This window comes from Punica granatum, chromosome 7, assembly GCF_007655135.1.
Source record: "Punica granatum isolate Tunisia-2019 chromosome 7, ASM765513v2, whole genome shotgun sequence".
Lineage (NCBI taxonomy): Eukaryota > Viridiplantae > Streptophyta > Magnoliopsida > Myrtales > Lythraceae > Punica > Punica granatum.
In genome coordinates this window covers 12,357,631-12,381,202 of record NC_045133.1, presented here as the reverse complement: position 1 = coordinate 12,381,202, position 23,572 = coordinate 12,357,631, and the positions used below count along the sequence as shown (strand labels likewise).

Below are 23,572 nucleotides of genomic sequence, written 5' to 3'. Positions count from 1 at the left end.
ATAGCTAATAAAGGCATACGGGTAGTCTCTCTAAATATCAAACCTGAAACCTCTTAATTTATTAAGCGAGATCATGCGCCACTATATTATACTCTCGAAATAAATTCGTCAATAAGCTTCTCTTTGCCCGTGAACTCTTGCATTTCATGCTTTTGATTAGGCCACAAGCCTTTTTTACTCGTACTTGTTTGCTTGCAGAGACCATTAATGACTCTATTGTATAACGACATTGAGCCTGTAGCTAGGGCCAATTCGGTTTTGTCCGTCCTCACTACACCCTTGATTAAAATAACCAAATGTATTATTGACTCAATAGATCATTGGTATAACTAAAGTTTTGAAAATTTGTATTTTTTAATGATGAATTGTTGTATCCATGCAACCTTAGTTATTAGCTGTTGGAGGGAAAGAGATGTTGGAAAAAATCGACATACCTACTTTGAATCTAGGCCATTTTTGCAACCCAAAAACTTAAAGTTAGGTTGCTGGATTTTTATCTCTTATAAACTTATAGATTTGCTCTCAACTTTTCCATGTGGATTATCTCCAATACCGACCCCTCACAATCTCCGTGATATGACGGCAACACTCTGGATACAACTAATCTCGAGCCAGGTTTTCACTTATAGACTCGGATATCACTTGTTAGGACTGTGGGTTCGTTACCTTGGGTTCTGATACCACTTGTTAGGAAAAATCTACTGACCTACTTTGTACTCGAGCCCATTCCCAACCCAAAAACTTAACTCAATAGGTCGCTAAACCACTTTCTTTTATAAACCTATTGATTTCCTCTTAACTTTTCCATACGGAATTACCTCTAACACCCGTCCTCACCATTTTCCATATAGGAGAGAAACCGTCCCAACAATTCTCCCTTTTCTCAACTCTGTGGAGGACTTCGTCGTAATCCCCATGATATAACGGCAAATAACACACTAGACACAACTAACTTTGAGCCGGGCTTCCACTTTCGGACTCAGATACCAAATGTTAGGCCCTTCACTAGCCACGAGTTCCATACACAGGCCTAATGTGGTGTGGGTTTCCACGCATATGCGTGTGTGCTTCCCTAGGATCATTACCTTGGGTTTTGACACCACTTGTCAGGAAAAATTCACATGCCTACTTCGGACTCAGGTCTATTTGCAACTCAAAAGTTTAAGCGAATAAGTTGTTGGACCCTTATCTCTTATATATCCACGGATCTCCTTTCAACTTTTTCATGTGAAATTACTTTTAACACCCGCCCTCACTATTCTCCATGTAGGAGAGAAACTGTCCCAATGATTCCCCCCTTTTCGACTATGTGGAGGACTTCGCCGTAACCCCTTTGATACGATGGACGCAACACTCTTCCATCCTGCACCACAAGCTTTGCATCATCTTCCATGCTTGGGCGAGACGAGACACAACTAACTTCGAGTCGGGCTTCCTTTTTGCTTTCACTGTTCCCATTTTGATCCCTTTTCAGAATTCCACACTCCCTTTTACAGTGTCCTGCTTTGCCACAGTGATAGAAAGTGACTCATTTTCTCATCTTCGACTTCAATCTATCCCTCGATTTGTCAATTGAGTTACTATGCTTAGAAGATGATTTTCTGCTTTGGCTTCTCCCCTGTAGTTCAGTGACTAGAGCTTCAGACTGAGTGGAAATCTCATAGCCTTTCCTCCTAGTCTTTTCATTGAATAAGTTATCTTTCACCATTGCCATCGATACCTTCCCATCAGGTGCGAAATTACTTAATGTTACCACAATCATGTCCCAATTATCTGGCAAAGTTCCCAAATGTAGACAAGCCTGCAACTCATCGGGTAGTATTATCTCCAAGTTCGTCAATTGATTAACGATGTCCTGGAAGTCAGAAGTCACTCGTGTGCTCGGCTATATTACCTCAATCGTTGTAACGAAGATGAACAAACCTCTTCACGAGAAAAGCCTTATTTTACGGTGTCTTCCTCGCATAGAGATTTGCCAACTTATAGCTTTCGCATTTCTCTCCTAAGCAACATGATGATATTGTCTATCCACTGCTGTCAAACCGATAGTCTTCTGATTAGCGCATTCCCAGTACTTGTCATCATTGTATTTCAGTTTTGCCGAATCCCCTTCAATGGAATCGTACAAGTCCTCGCAAAATAAAATATCCTCCATCCGAGACTTCCATATAGTGTAGTTGGTTGTATTCAATTTGAACATAGATTGAATGAGCCCTTGTTTCCCCTATCTCTTTTTTCGTTTGAAAATAATTTAATCAATATCCACTACCATCAAACCGATAGTCTTCCAATTAGCGCATTCCCAATACTTGTCATCATTGTCTTTCAGTTTTGCTGAATCCCCTTCAATGGGATCGTACAAGTCCTCGCAAAATAGAAGATCCTCCATCCGAGACTTCCATATAGTGTAGTTGGTTGCATTCAATTTGAACATAGATCCCGAAGACTACTCCATCTCGAAAACACCGAAAAACCCCAAATTTCCCTAACACGAGACTCTGATACCAATTTTTGGGAAAAATCCACGAGTCTACTACAGATTCGAGCATATCGGCAACCTAAAAGTTTAAGTCAATAGGTCGCTGGACTCTTGTCTCTTATAAACCCATGTATTTCCTGTTAATTTTTCTATGTGGGATTATCTCCAACACCTGCTATTATTAGAGTTGGGGAAAAAAATGGTTTTTGCTAGGCAAGGTTTATAGAAAAATTTGATAAGTTTGAATGAGCCCTTGTTTCCCCTATCTCTTTTTCGTTTGAAAATAATTTAATCAATATCCATTGCCGTCAAACCGATAACCTTCCAATTAGCGCATTCCCTTACTTGTCATCATTGTCTTTCAGTTTTGCCGAATCCCCTTCAATGGGATCGTACAAGTCCTCTTAAAATAGAAGATCCTCCATTTGAGAATTCCATATAGTGTAGTTGGTTGCATTCAATTAGAATATAGATCCCGAAGACTCCATCTCAAAAACACCGAAAAACCCCAGACTTCCCTAACCAGAGACTCTGATACCACTTTTTGGGAAAAATCCACGAGTCTACTACGGATTCGAGCACATCGGCAACCCAAAAGTTTAAGTCAATAGGTTGTTGGACTCTTGTCTCTTATAAACTCATGGATTTCCTCTGAATTTTTCCATGTGGAATTATCTTCAACACTTGCCATTGTTAGAGTTGGGGAAAAAAATGGTTTTTTGCTAGGCAAGGTTTAAAGAAAAAATTGATAAGTTTGAACCCTTGTTTCCCCTATCTCTTTTTCGTTTGAAAATAATTTAATCAATATATATATATATATATATATATATAATAACAAATTCTCGAGTCGGCATATTACGCAGCCACCTCATCAATATTAAAATCGCCTTCTCTTATACTACCACGTCATCATAATTTTAAGCCCTCTCATACCACCATATCACCATCTTATATTTTTTTTTATATAAATTTTTAAGATTTTTTAATGATATATGTAGTCGAGAGATGTTTATGTGAGAATATATCTTCTACTTAACCGCATCAGCAGTTGGAAAATTAATATGCATCAATAAAAAAAATTAATTTTAAGTATCATATACACAGGGTAAGAAAATCGAATTTAAACGAAAATTAGTCTACTTAATTACCTAATTGATATTGAATTCTCTATATACAAAATTTTTTCTTCAATGAAAACATATACAAAATTATATGAGGCAAAGATGAAGTTAAATGACTAGATCAAGTGCACAAAGTTAAAAAAAAAAATCTAAATGAGCCATATTCTCTAAATCCATGGATTTGTAGCATTTTTATTCACCAATATAGAGATTTATTTGTCAATTCCCTTGCAAAGCACAAGTTTTCATCTATTATTTAATGGTTCATGTCCCTATGAGGGACATCTATCTTTTTTATAGCTTATTTGGATTGCGGATTAGGAAAGTCTATGGAGGGGTGGGTTATGAAAGGTTATTATAAAAATTTGTACTATTGTCCTCCATAATCCTCCCTAAGATACAAGTGATTGATGTTCCGTGTACTCCAAATCATCGTTTACTCCGAAGTCCAACCAAACAAATTATCTGAGTCAGAATTTGAATTATAATCTCCCACTAATTCCAATTCCTTCTCAACTCTAATTTCCTTAATTCCTATCCCGCTAACCAGAAGCCTTATAAGGGTAAAATGATCACAAGGCCCACTAGTTATAAGCCCATGGGACTTGCTCAAGTGAAAATGAGCCCAAAAGCCCCACACTAGGGACAAGGCCCGAGAAGATTACTATAAATAGTCACTTCTTCATAATTGATATGGACAATCATCACCCTTTCGTTCAACGGAAAACACAGCCGTTACCACCATTGCCACCCCAAACCACCACCACATCTCATCTCACCACCACGCATTGAGCTTCGTCCTCGCTACCCCTCTAGGCTAGAACAACTTTACATCGGATTAGGAGAATTGAAATAATACTGATATTTTGCATGCGCTACAATTATTTAATATTGTGATACTCATTCATTTAAGTATATGTCAAAAGTATATACCTATTATATAGTGTATTATCTATATGTTTGTGGCATTATTTCTATTAATCACTGAACATCTATGTGTGCATATATATATATATATATATATATATGACTAGTGAGTTGAACGCTTTCAAGTAGCTTTAACTATTGGAAACTTGATTTTATTGAACAAATTTGATGAAATAAACCCATTTTATATAAGTTTTTTTTATGACAGCATAACATAGAACATTGAAAAGGGTTCATTATTATTTTTTTTTAAAAGGACCTATTTCGCTCATTTTATCAAATTTAGCACAGATTTTTCAAAATTGTATGGAAAAAGCACTAACTATTGACTTCTTATTACATATTGAATTGAAGCCGTGTTCAAGATGTAATAAGAACTAACTATTGACGAATCAATTCGACTTTTCTTAATCGTGGCGAGTCATCTTATCGAGTGAATTTTATTGGTTCTACCCTCCACCCTTCTTTCTTACCCAGTTCTAGTTCGTGAGCCCATCATTTGGTATCAAAGCGACTTTTTTTACTCGTGACGAGTTATCTTATCGAGTGAGTTTAATTGGTTCTACCCTCCACCCTTCTTTCTTACCCAGTTTTGGTTCATGAGCCCATCATTTGGTATCAAAGCGACTTTTCTTACTCGTGGCAGTTATCTTATCGAGTGAATGTAGTTGGTTCTACCCTCCAACCTTCTTTCTTATCCCGTTCTGGTTCGTGAGCCAATCATTTTTTTTCCAAATATTTTCTTCAGAAAAAAAGTTAAAATATTTAAAACTCAAACATATAAATAAATATTACAAAATAATATATATATATATATATATTCAGTACGGGACGATTAACCACGGTTTTTGAAATTAGAAACCCTAAACATCTCTAAACTAAATGATATGAGAATCTAGGAACCGAATTTTTTCGGAAACTGAATAATGCAATTATTTTTTGGTTCGGAACAAAACGGTTATCGGAATGGTTCGGTTATTGGTTATTTTTACACAGCCATACCACCCACCCCCACCCCCTCAGTTCAAAATTTATTAAGAAAAAGAAAAAAAAAACATTTTGTTCTACTCGTTTTTTTTTTCTTTTGCCATTTTCACTACGTTTCTCCAGTTCCTCCTCTCCAATCCGTCGGTCCCCCCCCCCATTAAACTATTTTTCTATTCATTTTATTTAATTTCTCAAATCAAAGCTGAAGGTAGATTTTTTTTCTCATGCAGACTTGAAGGTAATCTTTTTTTATTTATTTTTTATGAGGCTCATAACATATTTGTTACTTCATGTGCAATTTCATTGATTGGAGTTAAAATAACTTGTTGATCGTTTCTTTTTTTTTTATTCGTAATGTTTTTCTTTGTTTATATTAAGTTTATTCATAGGGTCATTCCACCACATTAGGATTTTGTGGTTTTCCTATACTATTGCGATCTTTTCAATTGTCATGAGCACTACTTTGAGCATTCAGATAATTGCCTTGTTCCAATGTGTTGGTTTGAAGGATTTTCTATTCGATTGAGGAGTTGCAATTTTCATCCGACATATATTGTTAAAATGGCAATTTTGATTGTGCAAACTGTAAAAATTTGAGCTGAATAGAATATTGATAATAAAAAATAATGATAGTATAATATATAATTGCGGTTATTGCCTTGCATGAATGTTTATATTATATATCATTAGATGTAGTTAATTTGGTTGAACAATTTGTATTTAATATGAATCATTTGTTGTAATATATTGATATCTAAAACATATTTCATTCTATTTCAAATAAGGAATATTTATCATAACGTGTATTGATTTGATAAGATTACTTGCCACTAAAAGTTATTCAATTTTTTGCTTGTGAATTGCACAAATCTTCAACTAGTATAGTATATGTACATATATATATATATATATATATATATATTTTGTATATATGCAAGCGGAGACATGATGTGCCTGCCCTAATGAATTTAAAATGCCCGGATGACTATTTGTTTTCTCCTTTCTTTTAAATTTTAAAATTTTATAACTGTTATAGATAAATATAATTCATAAGATGTGATAATCTTCTAAATATTGTTTGAAATGAAAATTCTTCAAAAAAATATAATTCAGTAGGTTACGATCATCTATAAAGTATGTAAATTTTTCGAATTTTTAAAATTTTATTCTAAAATTTTTCATTTTGTAAATAAATATAATCGATAAGATGTGAAAATCTAGAAAATATGTTCTGAATTGTAACAAATAACGATAATCTAATAAGATGCGCGAGTTTTCTATCTATAATTTTTTCAAACTTCTTAGTTTTTCATCGATAAATTTATATAACTTAATAGTGTTAATTACTAATAGTGTACTTTTAAAATTTTATTTTTGAATAAGTACTTCTCAAGAAAATTTGGTTATGTACACAATAATTTTATAACACTTTTTGTAAATGAAATTTTAAAGATTCTTTTAACGTTCAATTTTCAAATTTTAATTTAAAATTTGAATAATATTGTGATAGATATAATATGTGTGTTGATTTTTTACTCTTTATTGTTATACATAGAAATTTGTTTTAGTTTTTATATATATATTCTTTCAATATTAGTATCTTGTATTGGGAAAATAACAATTTGATCATAATAGGATGTGATTCTTCTTGAAGAAGTTGTTACGAAAAGCTGGAGTGAACACAACACAGACCTGTAAATTATTACAGTGCGTTTGGTTTCAGAGTTAAATTATGATATCGTTTGATTTTAAATTTTTAAAAACTAAAAAATAACCCATAAATTTTTGATTTTTTAGAAAATGCCCCAAGCTCTCTCTCTCTCTCCATACTCAACTCTCTCTCTCCTACCCTTCCCATGTCCTTCCCCCCTCTAGATCTTCCGCTCTGAACGGAGGAGAAGAGACCTCCCATGGCGGCCTTGTTCCAAGATTCCAGCAGTTGAGCCCCGAGGCTGATCATTTGGGGTAGTATTCTTATGTTCTCTGTCTATCTCACTTTCTGGCCGCGGAGGACCAGATCCAACAATTGAGGATCGGTGAAGCTGGTTGAGGACCAGATCGAGAAGCTCCGCGAGATCTTCTACTCCTTCGATAAGAACGGAGACGACAACCTCACCAGCTCTCGACTTGCTCCTCCGGTCGGTCGGGCTCAAGCCCAACCTCGAGCAGCTCGAGGCACTCACCCAGAGGCCCGACACTAACAACGGCCTCGTGGAGTTCTCCGAGTTCGTGGCCCTCGTCGTACCCTCGCTCCTCCCCAGCCCCTACAAGTCTCCCTACTCGGAGGAGTAGCTGAGGCAAATCTTCAAGCTGTTCGATCGAGATCGGGAAGGGACGATGAATAGTGTGGCTTGAGGAGGAACACGATGAATAGTGTTCTGGATGGGAGAGAGGGTGGAGCAAAATTGAAAAATTTTAAAAAGTGAAGGTCGTTTTGAAATTTTAAAAAATTTAGAGTTGAGTTAAAATATGATTTTAAAATCATATCAATGAATTATCAAATTTATGAGATATTAAACATTTCTATAATATTAGTCAATGAATTTCTAATTTTTAATGTTAAGGAAATATGATTATTTACAGGGCATGTTCCGAATATTTCAACCTTTCGTGATCATACACATATTTCGAGTTTGTCAGGTTTCCCATAAATATATATATATATATATATATATGTTAATTTCCAATAAATATCTGCGTAATTCAGCACATCGCCCAGACTCCACATGCAGTTTTCAATATAAGAAACGTAAATTGACAAACAAAGAAAAGGAACAGCATTGTTTCTCTTACATCTAATATACATCTCAACTCCCACTGTTTACTTTACAGCATCAAAAACTTTATTGTAATAAAGAATTAAATGTAGAACAAAGAGATAAACCATGCGAGCCCGTCAGATAAAACTGGGCGCTCACAGCTTAGCATCTCAGGATGCCGTAGTCATTTTTGGACACTAATCATAGATAGTTTATGAAGCTAGGAAAATGAGAATCTTGAAAAGAGTGAGCGCGAAGATGCAGAAGAATCAGTTGTCAGGCTTGCTGGGACATCTGCGTAGGCACGGTATGCTTGCTGACATTTCTGCAACTGCATATAGCATATAAAATTTAAAATTTCCAGGTGTATTAGGCTAACAGTGATCAGCTGCAAAGAAAAGGAATACAGAGATGCTTTTCATGCTTCAAGAAAATTGGTTACCCACGCATGGTATACGCATGTTAACCTAAACTTATGACCATGCGGTGTCTGCTGTTTGAAACTACTGCCATTGTCTGTGTGGACAACAGTATAGTTTTTCATAGGATCCATTCTGATCCCATGCTATCACCGAAACACCCCGCCTCTATTTTTCCCACTTCAAAAGGCCACCACCACATGCTCTGCGAACACAAGGGCATGGGATTGCTCGACTCATCAACCCCAACCACCTGAAGAAGACTGCACTCATTAGCCCTAACAAGCAGCCCCACCCAGCCTGTACCACGGGTCATTAAGGACCCCAAGTTGAAGCTTGGAACCTTATCTTTTTGATGGACAACCCAGGTTCAGCTCTTGGATTATGATATGAATGCTCTCTTTATCATAACACGCAAATTGCTGAGATAAGCATGTCAGCATTTTGAGCCAATAGCTGCCTCATGCAAATTTTCAATACAGACAACCGCTTTTTGCCCAAAACCACCATTCCGGGCCAACCCCAACTCCATTGTTTAAAGCAACCTATAGAGCTTGCAATTTCAACTTCAATAGCAGATCTTTTGTAACGATAATCAAAGGAAAAAAAAAGGCAACTAGGGATTTTCTTAATAAAGCACTTATGAAAGAAGTAAATGGTTCAAGCGATCATTAAGGAAACACTACAATGGATTAGCCAATCCACATATTTGAGGGAACCAAAAAACCTTCAATCTGATGGTGAGAAGGCTAATCGCTCATCAAAGAACGTTCAGCCATTTCAAAAGAATATATAAATGGATAGAACATTTTAGGTTTCCAACATTAGGAATAAGCGATGAAGTCTCTATAATCCTGTTTGGTTAAAGATCATCCTGAATCAGAACTGAGGTACTGGATGGATGTGGGCAAAATTAAAGATAATTAGGTTGGACATGTGCTAGGAATTTAAAGCAGGGAACATATGGCAAAGCTGTGCATTCACAGCAAACCTGGGCACCTCGGCCACGAAAAACTGAAAAAAAAAAATAAAATCCTAGGAGCAATAGATCGGACACAGTAGATCGGAAAAACACAATCAACACAAGCTTCTACTTTCGAATTCTTGCTACAAACTATTGTATTGCCTCCATTCGACGTGGGTCTCACCTATGCTGCATTGGGTACTGAAATAAAGACAAAATAACACACCAAATTGCTCCAATATCACTATTCTCTAAAAAGCAAGCCACTTCAAAGTCCTAATCAGGTTCGCTTTTCGGTTTTCAAAGTACAGACCAACAGGGCTCCAGTCCGACCCAAAAATATAACTATACATAAAAATTCCCCCTCTTAATCCAATGAATTCCCTCCCTCCCTCCCTCCCCCTTCTCCTCTCTCTCCCTCTCTAAACCTTTTCTGTCATTCCATCATTGTAATTCTTTCTTCCTTTTATCTTTCCCTCTCAATTCCTTTCCACTATGCTCCAGGAGAAATGAGAGTGAAGTTCTTGATGAATGTTTTTTGTTCGGTCATAGGTTGGTCAAAAGAAAATCCTGAGACAGATCGGATTTTGTAAACGCTTCTCCGATGGAATGTGAACCTCATCCAGATTAGGCTAGCCCAGGAATGATGTGCTAAACAGGAATTTTATCAGATAATGTTTCTTGTTGATGAATTGTGGATGGAGCTGGGAATTACCAGGACTTTATGGTCCTGGAGACGGGAGCCAAGTGCCACTGGGCACAAGGCATATCACTAGACAGTATTCAGTAAATGATATTTGACTGGCCATAAATTTGTTTACTTTCCATATATGATAAAGTAACAAGGCAAATCCATAGGGGAAATGAGAATTTTACCTCTTCTGGACTGAATTGCAGCAGCATGGCAACCACAGGTAGAAGGGCTTCAACCTCACCTGCTTACAAGAACATCAAGGTAATATATAAAATATCCCAACCATGCAATATCTGAAATCAATGGAGCTATTTCTTTCATAATAAAGCATGCTGCATGTGACTACCTGTTTCGAGAAGCTTCAAAATTACATTTTTTAAATATGTCATATCCACCCCCTCCCTCCTTTGTGTCCTTTCCATGTTCCGAAGCTCAGCCTTCAACATGGCTTCCTGCACGTGTGACATTTGAATATTGCTTTAAAAGAAATTTAATAGCTTCTTCTACTTTTAACAATTTTTGCAGTATTCCTGATGGAAGGTGAGCAAAAGATTTTCAAGCAATCAATTTGCAATTTTTAAGACTTTGAAGCATTCTGAATCCCAAAAATACATCTCCTCCTCAATTTTAACAGTAAGTTTCATTTCTAATTTCATGTTTCCTGTTGCCATAGAGAGAAATATACCTTTCAAGTAAATTAAATTGATGGGATTGATTTAAATTCACCTACCACCCAATCCCTCTTATTTAATTTCCTATGCTTTCTATAGTTACTGATCGACTTTTTTGATCCACTTCTGTTTTTTATTTGGCTGTAATCTTTTAGTTCATGTTAATCCCCCTACCTGACCACAGTTAGCACCCTAATGGAAGGTATATTTATGCTCATAAAATATGGATTTGCTTCGATCATCAATGTGTGACTTGTTCATTCATGATGCAAAAAGCAAACCTACTTCCTATGTGGAATATATTTCCTTATGCACCAGAAAGCCTCTCCAAATGTGCCACTGCTACCTGTCTCAGTAAGATTTTCATGGTAATGGAAACAAGATTTAAAGCAGACAAATAGTCTTATAACTAGAACCTAGACATATTTTCTCGCAAGTACACAGAAAACGCCAGAGTTTTCACCTGCTGTGCGTGCAGACGATTTTCACGTTCAAGCTCCTCGATCTCTTCCTGGAACAGCATGCAAGCTTCAGACAAATATAATTGGCATCAATGAGAAGTATTAAGGTCTAGAAACAACAATGCATACTTGAAGTGCTAAAATATGGCGCTGAGACTGAGCTAGCTCTTCCTCTCTCTGAGCTTGTTGCCTTGCCAAAAGCTGAATATCAATTCACATCAATTAACATGCATCGGAAAGTGACATTCTCTTTAAGGATGGAACACTGACTATCAAGATTTAAATAGGATGCACTCCACAAAGTTTCAAAATCAGGAAATGAACGTTTGCTTATATTCCTTATAACTCACTTTCTTTCAATAAAAGATACATTTAAAAGTTACTAAAATTAATTGCCTGAAGCACCAAAAACACAGAACAAAGTGACTGAAATGAAACTTATCATAGTGAATTCCCTTCTTTTCTTTTCTTTTTTTAAGAAAAATATTTTTGCGATTGAAATGAGCATAATTTAACAGGAGACCATTCTTTTGTATCATGTGGCTAGTCCTTGGTGGAATAATTACTGTACCAGAATTTGCTGTTCAGCGGCAGAGGTGCCTGAAATTGATGGATCCTGCTTCTGCAAAGCTGAGGATAAATTTGGTAAATTTTGGCATAAAATGGTCTCTATACAATCCATAGGAGTAATATTTCACTGCAAACAGAATTAGTTTCTGAATATAAAGCAAATTGGGGGGGGGGGGGGGGGGGGGGGGGGGGACATCACTTACCTGTGCTGACACCATTCTGGTCACCCTGGAAGCATTTGCTGTGTGTCAGTAGCTAAATAAGGAGAACGTGTAGAGAAAAACAGTATTAAAAATGTTGCAGCCCATGGTTCTATCTGAAGACAGCAGGGAAAGACATACTGGTAGTCTCAATTCAAGAGATCGCTGAAGATTGCTGTTATCATCAAAAAGTCGAGAGATTTCTTTGTCCTTCTCCTCAATCATCCTATCAGCAATATCTCGAAATGAATCATGTTCCGCCTAAAAGATTCAACAGCAGTTAAACAAACAAAAAGACAAGGAATGAAACCAAGAAAATTGACAAATGACAAGTGTATGAGTTACCTTCAATCTCTTGTATCGGAGCTTAAGTTCTTCTAATTCCTTCTTTAGATCTTGACCAGAAGCTGTTCCTATTTCAGCCTTGATTGCATTGCATCTGACTGTGATATTGAAAGATGAGCAAAATTAATTTGCCTTAAAAAGTCCAGAAAAATTGCAAGGTCAAATTAAATGTGAACTGATAATTGAAGTTACTGCGCCATGTATCTTCCAGGTTGTGCATATCTGATTCCCATGCTTCCTTCTCCTTCTGCTGGCTGTTTATGACAGCGTCTAGTTTCATTTCAATGCTGTTGATCTGCTGCTTGGCATTGAGAAGGGCTGCATCTCTGAAATTAATAAAGAAGAATTTTGTTTAGACATGAGATATAGCAAGTTCTAACAACGCAAAGATGCATCCCACCAAGGCAAAATACTAGGATTCTCTTCTCTGATAATGTGCCAAAAGCAGAAAAGAAGCAGCATTAACTCATTGAGCAGGTCCCTCACGACTTGGCTTAACAGAAACTCAAAATTTCAGATATATAACGTAGAGGTGCTCGAAGGGATTGAATTCTGTAACTAAGCTTCAGGTTTGGGAATATCCAGACCATCAATAATTTGAGAGAGATCCTTTCACTACAGACAGGTGTTATTATGCAAGCATCCTGAGAGACCAGCATTCAGTATAATGCTTCAATATTTGGGATCATTTTCCATGCTGCAAACATGAGGTAGTTGTGGTTGTTGCTAATGATGGTACTGGACTTATTCAAATGTTGAAGGAGGGCAAGATTTGAGTTGACTGGAGGAGACATTGCAAACTGTCCATCTGCAGTCCTATTTGGTACTCTTAACAAGATGACTTTAGCTTTTGACTTTTCCCTTTGTTTTGAACCTTTTTTTTCCCCTTCTGCTGCACAATAATGTGTACTTTTTCATATTATTAGCAGTAATAAGTTTGAGGAAAAAAGTGTAAGAACCAATTAACTGAATAGAGCACCTATGCAAGTTTGACATCACAAAAAAATGGCCCTCACAGACTTCATCCTTCCTCCTATTAATGGCTCTTCTATCCAAGCCAAACAGTCATCTGATCCGTTCCATATTCTCTGGTAATATATTCAGGTTAGAAGTGGGATAAATGAGATATTCCTGAAGGGCTAAGGGAGCAGGGGCATGTTTCAAGTATTTCCTATCTTATGAGAAAAACTTTATACATACATACATACATATATATATATATATATGTTCTTTTTTCCCATTTTAACTTGATGACTGACTTAGGCATGTCAATATCAGAGCCCAACAGCACCTTGATGGAGGCTAACACCAAACTCCTACCAGACCTAGGTAAACTTACAGAGATGTGGAAAAGTACAGGTTGGTTGAATCAACAGAAAGTTCCATACCTTACATATATTGCATGTAGTGCTCTTTCAATTTTAATTTTGCCATGGACTGCCCATTGTTATATATTTTACTTTATAGTACCTCAAAAGGCCTAATCAAGGTCTATTTTATCAGGATGTTGTGCAGGCAACCATCCAGAGTCATGTGAATGCTGACTTGCTGATTCTCGAGCAAATAAACAAGCAGCTTTCAAATGTTATATTTTTTGTCCAACTACGGTATCTTGTTTAAAGTAGAAAGCAGCAAGGATAGAGTCATTTTTCATAGAACTTGCGAGCCGACGCTGTGGAAGAAGGTGCAAAAGAAGCTATAGAATCTTGTGACTGCACAACTATCTATATGCATCCACTTCTACACACTAACACTTTTACACTCAGTGAGAGAACAAAAAACATAACAGACTCTTGGTCATTTCTTTAGTAAGATTTTCTAGAGAGCATTATTAAGTCTATGCGTGTCACATATACAAATGATCAATCGAATTTGTTCTCTTGGCATACTTTCGTATATTTAATTAAATCAGAGATAACAGAATGCGAAGCTATGATAGAAGCAGCCTTCAATTATAATCACACTACCATGTGGAGGCAGCTGGAAGTTCTATATCATGAATAGTACCTTTCTGCAAGTTCTTTATCATGATTAGATAAAGCAGCTTGAAGATCTTGAAGGGCTTTGTCTCTCGTTAAGCATGCTTCTGATGCTTCTTTTTCCAACTCCTATTTGATTAATAGGAAAACAGCAAGCAGAAATATATTACTGCTCAAAATTAGAACGTCATTTAAAGTGTCAGCCTGCTCAAGTGCTTTAGTTTGTCTCTTCAGAGCCTCTTACTCAGAACAAAAAGCAATAAAAGAGTGTACCTTCAGAGCCTCCTCAAGTGCCTTAATTTGTTCGGAATTGTTTGCGACAGCGAGCTCTGCTTCTTTTTTTTGGAGAAGTGCATGAGCACGACTTTTGTACGATGAGAATTCAGTTTGTAGGTGAACAATCTACAATTAACGTAAAAAGATTGAATCTTAGTATAACAAGCAACTGAAGCAAATATATTACACGAAACATAGCATCATTAAACTAAGCAATACTATTATTGTGAAAAGAAATTGCATAGAAGATTGAAGTAATCCGACAGCCCACAAAAAGCAATTGGATCACTATTAAGAAAAACCAGCTAGCCCATTCAACATTAACAAATGCCTCCAAAGACTAAGTACCAGAAAAAAAGTGTATAATACACCCGAAAGATCATCTGTGACGAGAAAACCAATAATCCTATCCTCCACATTAAGGCATCGAGTGAAGTTTATCATGAAAAACTTCAAGTGACGATTATTAAGCCCATTTCCACAACCCATTATACCTAGGTGGTGCTTGTTTCAACTTAATTTAAATGCTGAAAATTAAAGAGTTTAATAAACTAAGTGCTTGTATATTAATTTAATCTTATTTGTTTGGGGAATAAGTGTAGAAAATTTTACATTATTTGAGATCCTATTCACATAATGCCGCACAACTTTCATTTTTTCAACTTTAGACCCAATCAAATCAAATTTTATATTATTTTAAGTTTTCAGAATACAAATTAAAAATTAATAAAATTAATAAAAATTTTAAAAAAAGAAGAAGAAGGAGAAGGAGAAGGAGATGGAGATGGAGATCGAACGATGTGAGAAGGGGAGGGGGACAGTGGTTATCAGTATCGAGGCCGCTACCACCTAGAATTGTTTCCCTCTCAAGAGAAACGAGGAGATCGATACAGCAAGATTTCATCGCCTGCCATCATCACCCCTAGTGAGGTTATAGGCAACCCTAGAAGCTGCCAACAACCCTAGGAAAGTAGAAGCCGATGGCGAGAACTAAAATATGGTACAGGGGCACCATTGGAAAATTTCAGGATAGCTCATTGGTTGAGTGATTTACCCAAAATAAATAAGCAGATTTCTATTTACTGAATCATTAACAGGTTTTTCCTTATTAAATCGAGTCAATTTACTGAGTTTATCAAATAAGTTACATTTAGTGCTGAAAAATTAATTTAAGCACCTGTTTTAGGTAATCTAGCACACCTTGTCTCAAGTAACAAATTATTATCCAACTCACATAAAATTAATGGACAAAGTGAGACGGCAGTTACCTCCTTCTTGGCAGCTGCTAGTTCAGCATCTTTAGCATTTAACATCTGAGCTTGCGAAGACATCTCTATTTCCAGCTGACCTACCAATTGTCGGACAATTAGAGTTTATTTCCCAGGTTTAAAACTCAAAAGCAATTGAGCCTCAAGAATAGTACTTTTTAGCTTGGCTACTTCAACTTCAGCATGTACGCAGTTACTCTCAGCAATTTCAAGTTTCACCTTAAGTGCTTGATACATAGCTTCCCAGCTTTCCTTCTCTTTTGCCTGAACAGAACAGAAAACCACTGAATGAATAACAGAAATAAAAGGTTTTAGCAAGGTTGATCTTTCTTGTGCTTTGCAAATATAGCTACTTTTTCGGTGAAAAGAAGCATTAGCATGTTGAAATCAACTATATTTATGACAGATAATTCCTTGTGAAAAATCTTAAACAAGAAAGAACGACGAAACAAACAATATTAGAAGTGGATTAAATTACGGACTGACTAATGAAGAAATACAATGATCTAATAGTTCAAGATTGGAAGGATAATGGGAATGGGAAAGAAAATATATCAAGAACAAGAAGTTTTTCTTTTGAAGATCAATGATATAATTGGAGATTTACTTTCACTAATAAAATCTGGCTCGTACATGCTCACTTTTCAAATGGGAAACCTCTCCCTTGACTGTATCCAGAGCAGCTTTTAGTCTCGCTGCTTCTCCGCTAGAAGCTGCATCAATCTCCGCAATTTTAGATTCCTTTTCTGCAACTAGTGCCTGTAAGACATAATACTTGACTTAAATAATTTTCGATTGTAGCTACACTGAACTGTGTAACAGTGGTACAGAGAAGAACATACAGAAAGAGTTACATGTGCTAAGCAAAACTTTAAGTTATGCTGTGTACAAAGAGAAGGTACACCAAGGAAAAACCAATAAGTTGGCTCAGTGGTCAAACGATGCTCCCTTGGTGAACCCGCTATTGGAACGATCACATGGCCTTTGTGACCGGACATACTGTCCCATAGTTGCAGGGAGTTCGTGCGGACCATGGAGATTAGTCCAATTAAGCTTGGATACAGCTAGTTAACGCCAAAAGAAAAAATGAAGGGGTGCACCAAGGAAGTTGTTAATGAATATAATGGCATTGCCCCATAAATCAACTTGAGCAATCAAAAAGGGTTGACTGTAGTTCTTATCACAGTCACAGCCTTGTTAAAGTTTCAACAACCATATTTTGCTTCTCATTACTCGATCCACACATGATTGTCCTAACTTGTGAGTCAGGATGTCAACAATATATATATATATATATATATATATATATTTCAAAAAAACATGTATCCATTTAATCTGCAGATGCGTTGATATGGCTATAAATAAAACCCCTGCAACTTGTGCTCATACTACCTGAAAAGCATGACGATGAAGCACAGCAATAATAGGAAAAGTTGCTTACTGAAAAAGAAAAAAAAAATACCTGCAAGGAAGATATAACAGCTGTGGCTTTGCTTCTGTCAGATGTTGCATCGGCAAGTTGGATTTCTAAACTTTCTATATTCTGATGATGAGAAAGAAATGTAGAAGACCAAGGTGAATATCTTTCGATAAATCAAGAGAATTAAGAAGCATTAAACTAACTTTTAGGAAGCGCTGGATGCATTACCTTTTGATGCTTGGCAGACAACTCAGCTAGTGCAGTTTGCCTCTTCTCATCCGCAGCTCTTAGCAACCCGTGGAGGTCTTCCAGAATCTAAATTTAAGCAACTTATAACACATAAATAAACCTTATGCTGATGTTATTATAAAGAATACAGAAATTCACAATGACATTTGAATTACCAAACTGATACAATGGTGTTTTCATGGTATTATGGCGATTTTAGTCAGTTTTATAGCTAAATGTGGCAACCATCTAATTCCATCCACCAACATTTACTCTAGATCATCACATTTGGCCCCTCTTCAAACCGTTATACATCCAAGACTGAAATAGACTTTTCAATCTTCCATCTGATCATCTTCAGTGAGGAAAGCGTTATCACTAGTGTGACCATAAAAAACTATAATCTTCCAAATAGACTGCTACTTAAGCAGGTACAGATATCAGAAATGATCTGTTTTAGGAGAAGTCAACTAGTTCGTCTTACTGTAGAATATTATTGATTAAGAGTGGCAAACTCACACATCCAATTGCCTCTATGAGAGAAGAATTATAAATATCAGCTGCTTCAGTATATATGGCAATGAAGGTTTTCTCTTTTAGCAATCCATCCTCATTAGTCAATATACCCTATTTGTTTTCTTCTTGGGTCAGGTCCTCTAAAACATGACCGGCAAAAATCACAGGCGAAGATAACCAAACTAAATTCCCTACGCAATATATAATTATCCCAGGCAGTTTTCACCAGGCTGGACCATTGTGTGATTAGTTATGTCTTCCATGTGGGCATCCTAAACAGGAAAGAGCCCCAAAAGCACAAATAAGAAGTATACAACTGAGCTTATGGCAACTTAGTTATCACACATGACAATACAAAATATTAGTAGTATTTGATAGATGACAATGATTGCAAGAACCATGATTTCAATCAGATAGCCAGGCTCAAAAATGGTATCATCAGAAGAATACTGAAAGTCCTGAAAGTAGAAGTATATGAATACCTGCTCCTTCTCCATAAGTGATTGTTGCAATGACTCAAGGGCAAGCTCTTTATGTTGCAAAGAACGGCGTATTTCTTCGCTGTCATCTCGAAGTCTGTATATTAACATTAATACTTTAGAGATGATGAATTAGGAAACCTGATTGACTATTGCAAAGGCAATCACACAAAAAAATATTAGGAGACAAAAACCAACAGACATCGTTTACTTGAAGATCTATGAGTGGTGGCTGCTTCCAGGGGTATGAGATTCATGACAATCTAGTGTCCAATAATACAGAATGACTTTCTTAAAATGTCAATTATGTCAAAAGTCACTTGAATTGTGTCTTCTATCATACCTAATAACTAAACAACCTTAAGAATTAGTCCATTGGGAAACAACATCTATATTTTTGGTATTGCAGGGATACATCAACAAGAATGGTGAGGTTGACAACCACACAGAACATCACGACAAGAATATCTAAAAGGTTTATCAAGAAGTATGATACCAGGAACAGTACGAGATTCTCCAAATAAGGGGAGCCCCAACCCGACATCCTAGTAGTTTTTTTATGTTGAAAATTGCCTTAGACCTAAAAGAATGCAAACTGCATTTAAAGTACGCGTTCAAGCTAAACGCTGAGGGGTGGGGATGGCAGGGTCACACCCTGCCCATGAATTGTTTAGAGCAAATTTTCCTCCTGCAGAAGTTGGTTTTTTCCTCCATTCCCCAAAAAGAAATTTAAAGAGAAACCAATGTATTGCTAAGAATTGGAAACATTTTAACTACATAAGTTCAAATAATTCTACAAGAATCTTACTTATTGCAGGTGCTTCTTAATTGTTGTCTTTCAGCATCCATTGCTTTTAATGCTTCATTTGCTTGGTGACGAGTCCGTTCAACCTCTTGCTGCAAAGCTAAATGTTGCAATGATGCTTGCTCTGCTGTCACATTTACTTCACGAAATCGAGCCTCAAGGTCATCTTTTTCCTGAAATAATAACCTCCAAATGAATTCCAAGGTTAAAAACTGAGAAAAGATGGCCACAGATCAGTTGAACCAGGCATGGTATTACATTTTATGCAGTCAGATTCACATTGTAAAATACTAATTAATCATAAAATGAGAACTAAGGTGACAAAGTAAAGCTAAAGCCAAACAATTCAGCGACAGGATCTACCTTTTGAACCTCTTGAATGCGCTGCTTTGCTCTTTTATGGAGTCTGCTAAATTTGGAATCTAGTTCTGAGTACTTCTCATCACGCTCTTTGATTTCCCGATCCATCTTTTGCTGGGCTACATAAGATAATCAATTTTTTCTTTAATAAAGAGAAACAGCAAAACTATTCATAGTATAATGAAAAAATATCTAAATCTTTACAAGTTTGTCTAGTCGCTGAAGAAGCGAAGGGAAAAGCTGTTCATTGCTTTTCAAGTTTTTTAGCATCACAGTAAAATGAACTGAAAAACAGTTTGTTGCTTTTCTTTATCAACATTAACAAACCCATTACCTAAACCAAAGGTTTATTTTTATAAAAGGCCAAAGGTTTAATGATTTCTTGAAAATGTGATAAAGGCTTTCAAGCCTGAAGAAAAGTCTCATGGATAATGTAATTCTCAAGATACATTAAGGTTTTACTTATTTAGTTTACTCTTCTTTATAAAACCTTTTCACGTTGTCATGAAAAGGCTTAGTTTGCATTAAGGCTTTCTTGATTATGTGTTAAAGGCTTTCAACTCAGGAACCATTCCTATAATGTAATTACTTTCCTGAAAATGTGAAAAGGTTTTATAAAGAAGGATATTTGAGCCTTGGGAAAAGCCTCATAAAATATTGCAACTCTAGAAGATTTATGCAGGTCTTATGCAAGGACTTTACTTGTTTACGTCTGAATATCACTCAATCAACAAAGCAAAATCAATTTGGGAAACCAACAAACACTTGACAATTATTAATGCAATATTTTGTCTATTCCTCAGAAGATATAATTTCTGTATAAATTTTTTCTTAAATTTGCATTATAACCCTCCATAATCCACCCCTGCATAACCCTCCTTAACCCACCATCCAAACAAGTGGTTAGATCCGCGTTCTTTTTCTCAATTAATATATATATCCATCTAATAAATACTATGTAGCATCTGGCTACTACAGTGGAACTCAATAACTCATATGCTTCAATCACTTCGCTATATATGAAGTTACCTTGCTGTTTTCCCATCACATCTCCACTTTCCACTGAAGGCTCTAACAGGAGACTAATATATAGCGCTTCTAGAATTATAGTCACTCAATGTAACAAATCACCATCATATAATTATATATTTAACATAATGTTTGCGGGAATTTCACCGAAAACGAGTACATTTATGTTAAATTTTAAAAAGGAAGAAGAAGCTCTTGCACAGAGTATTGAGATAATCATCTAGTTTGAATAATGGGAGGCAAATGAGATATGAGATATCGCATCTAGGTAATGGTAGAAGGCCAATTCCAACAAGGCAACAACACTAAGCTTAAACTGAAAAAAAAAAAAAAGGTCTTGGATTGTCTTTATTATTTAAACAAGTTAAAAATATCCAGGTTACAGTCTGACCTTCAGCTAGCTTGGTGGAGAGCTCCTGGGATCGTGCATCTGCCTCTGAGTACACAGTCCTCAGATGCTTCAGAGCCTCCTCTGCCGCAGCCCTTGTCTGCTTTTCCTCCAACAGTTCCTTATTCAGTGAGTCTAGCCTTTCAAGGAGCTGTTTCACATCTTCGCCATCCTGCCGGTCGATTTCAGTTTGCTGGCTGCATCCAGCATCCTTCTGTTGGAGATTCTTCAAGCCTTCAAACTGAGATTTCAAGAACTCATTTTCTAGCCTAAGTTGAGTGACCATTTGGAAGAGCTCATCGTGAGAGTCAGCTGAACCGTTCTCCTGTACAACCGGTCCACTGCTTCTAGGTTCAATGTCTTCTGTAGCTGTAGAGCTTTCAGCCTGACTTTTCACCGCAGAAGCTGCCTCTTCTCCTTCTGTTGCCATCCTGACACTCTTGCGATCAGTGTGCTCCTTCTCTTCACTATCATCAACAATTGCAGGCGCATTAGCTTATTGAAAGAGCTCGCTCACCAAAACGAATTTTGCAAGCTCAGGCTAACTTCACCAGAAGGTACAGAATGGAAGATTCACATGAACTCAAAACTGAGAACCGATGAATCAGAAATTGGAAGCGAGTCACCTTATGCAATGCTATTACTCCCTGCAACAGCTCAGCTCATATTTCTTTCTATTTTATTTTGTTCAAGCAATTCAAAAGCTTTTTCACCAATATACATATAGAAAGAACCCTCAAGCCGGGAAACAGGTGAAAAAAATGGATAGACCATCATAAAATAGACCGAATGTTCAAAGGAGGCGGGGCAACAACCCACACACCATGCATCATCTCTCATCTCATTGGTAAAAAGTAAAACAAGCTTGAACAACTGAGACAAGTAAAAAGCTTTGAGGTGAAGCTACGTGAATGGGGGCATATTGCGAGGCAGGACTGGAACCCTGTCCTATGATTAAAAGGCAAGATGAAAGAATTACAGCAAATGCATCCTTGGCCATACAAACAAACCAAGAGAGCGGAGAAAGCGCTCAGCCTCTACCACTGAGCAGCATCTGATCTCAAGTGTTAAAGCGGCAAGAGATATGCATCCAATCGGCAGATCAACAATTTAAGAGGACGCAGCCCCACAGGGGGACTAGATCTCTCCAATCAGCGTCATAATCAGCAGGCTAGCATCAAACCACAGCTTTCCGGTCATAGAAATTATAGTCAATCATTTACATGAAGGAACAATCGAACATCTTCCGAATTCCGTGGCCATGAATGGAGCTCGTCATCGACGATCTTACATTACCTTGGTTCACTGTTACATGGAAATATTCGTCCAGCTCCAAGGCAGAGCAGAGCAGCTTCGTCTCGTGAATCCGATCGTCGCGGGTGCTCTACCTGAGCCGAGCGACGAGCTCCGCTCTCATTCCAAGCAACCCAAGCTGCCGACCGGCTGATCTGTGATCGGCTCGGCTGGAGAAGAGAAGAGAACAGGAGACCAACTGGGCTGGTTGGAGTGGGTCAGGATTTGATCTTTTAAGCCCTTTAACTTTGTTTTTATGGATAAATTACGCTATATATTCCAATATTTACGTGTTGCCTTAATTTTATCCCAATGATACTTTTTCTTTAAAGTATCCTAACATTAATGGTTTAGTATCAAATTTATCCCGTCATAAACATTCACGGAAATCCTGACTTGGTGTCAACTCTATCCAAACCTTTTAATATTTTTTCAATTTTATCCCAACCTTTTTATTTTTCTTAATTTTATCTCAATCTTTTCATAATTTCTCAAATTTATCCCAACCTGTTGGGATAATATTTAGAAAACAGTAAAATATTGGAATAAAATTGAAAAACTACCGAAATATTGGGATAAAATTGAAAAAGCATCAAAAGGTTAGGATAAAATTGAGAAATAACAAAATGATTGTGATATATGGGGGAAAATTACTTGAATGATACAAAACCTTTTAAGTTGTAACGCGGACGGTACAAAATCTTTTTTTTTGTAACAATTTGATACAAAACGTATCAAATTGTTTCAATCAAGTACAATCCATCAATTTCCGTCGACGCCGTTAATAATTTTTGACGTGGCACGTGACGTGACAAGCCTTATGACACGTGATTGGATGCCGTTAAGAATATCTGACGTGGCAAGTCTTATAACACGTGATTGAAAACTTTTAGCACAGAACCTTATTAAGATTTAACAAATTAGTACAAAACTT

At 36.6% G+C, this 23,572-nt stretch overlaps 1 protein-coding gene across 2 annotated transcripts; it reads right to left on the bottom strand.

Moving 5' to 3' along the window:
• Positions 1–8,232: 8,232 nt before the first annotated feature.
• Positions 8,233–22,863, bottom strand: LOC116213901 (protein GRIP). Of its 2 annotated transcripts, none has more exons than XM_031549032.1 (22): positions 22,642–22,863; positions 21,349–21,812; positions 19,932–20,047; positions 19,572–19,741; positions 18,767–18,860; positions 17,769–17,855; positions 17,583–17,663; positions 16,754–16,879; positions 16,276–16,384; positions 16,121–16,200; positions 14,850–14,978; positions 14,605–14,705; positions 12,790–12,923; positions 12,598–12,695; positions 12,394–12,513; positions 12,256–12,280; positions 12,054–12,112; positions 11,612–11,683; positions 11,485–11,532; positions 10,697–10,802; positions 10,533–10,591; positions 8,233–8,604 (listed from the first exon to the last, which is right to left on the bottom strand). In XM_031549032.1, the coding sequence occupies exons 2-22, from the start codon at positions 21,773–21,775 to the stop codon at positions 8,494–8,496; spliced, it is 2,352 nt and encodes a 783-aa protein (XP_031404892.1). In that variant the 5' UTR covers positions 21,776–21,812; positions 22,642–22,863; the 3' UTR covers positions 8,233–8,493. The 2 variants fall into 2 exon arrangements, with proteins under 2 accessions (XP_031404892.1, XP_031404894.1); XM_031549034.1 differs by having other exon boundaries at positions 21,349–21,807.
• Positions 22,864–23,572: the final 709 nt, after the last annotated feature.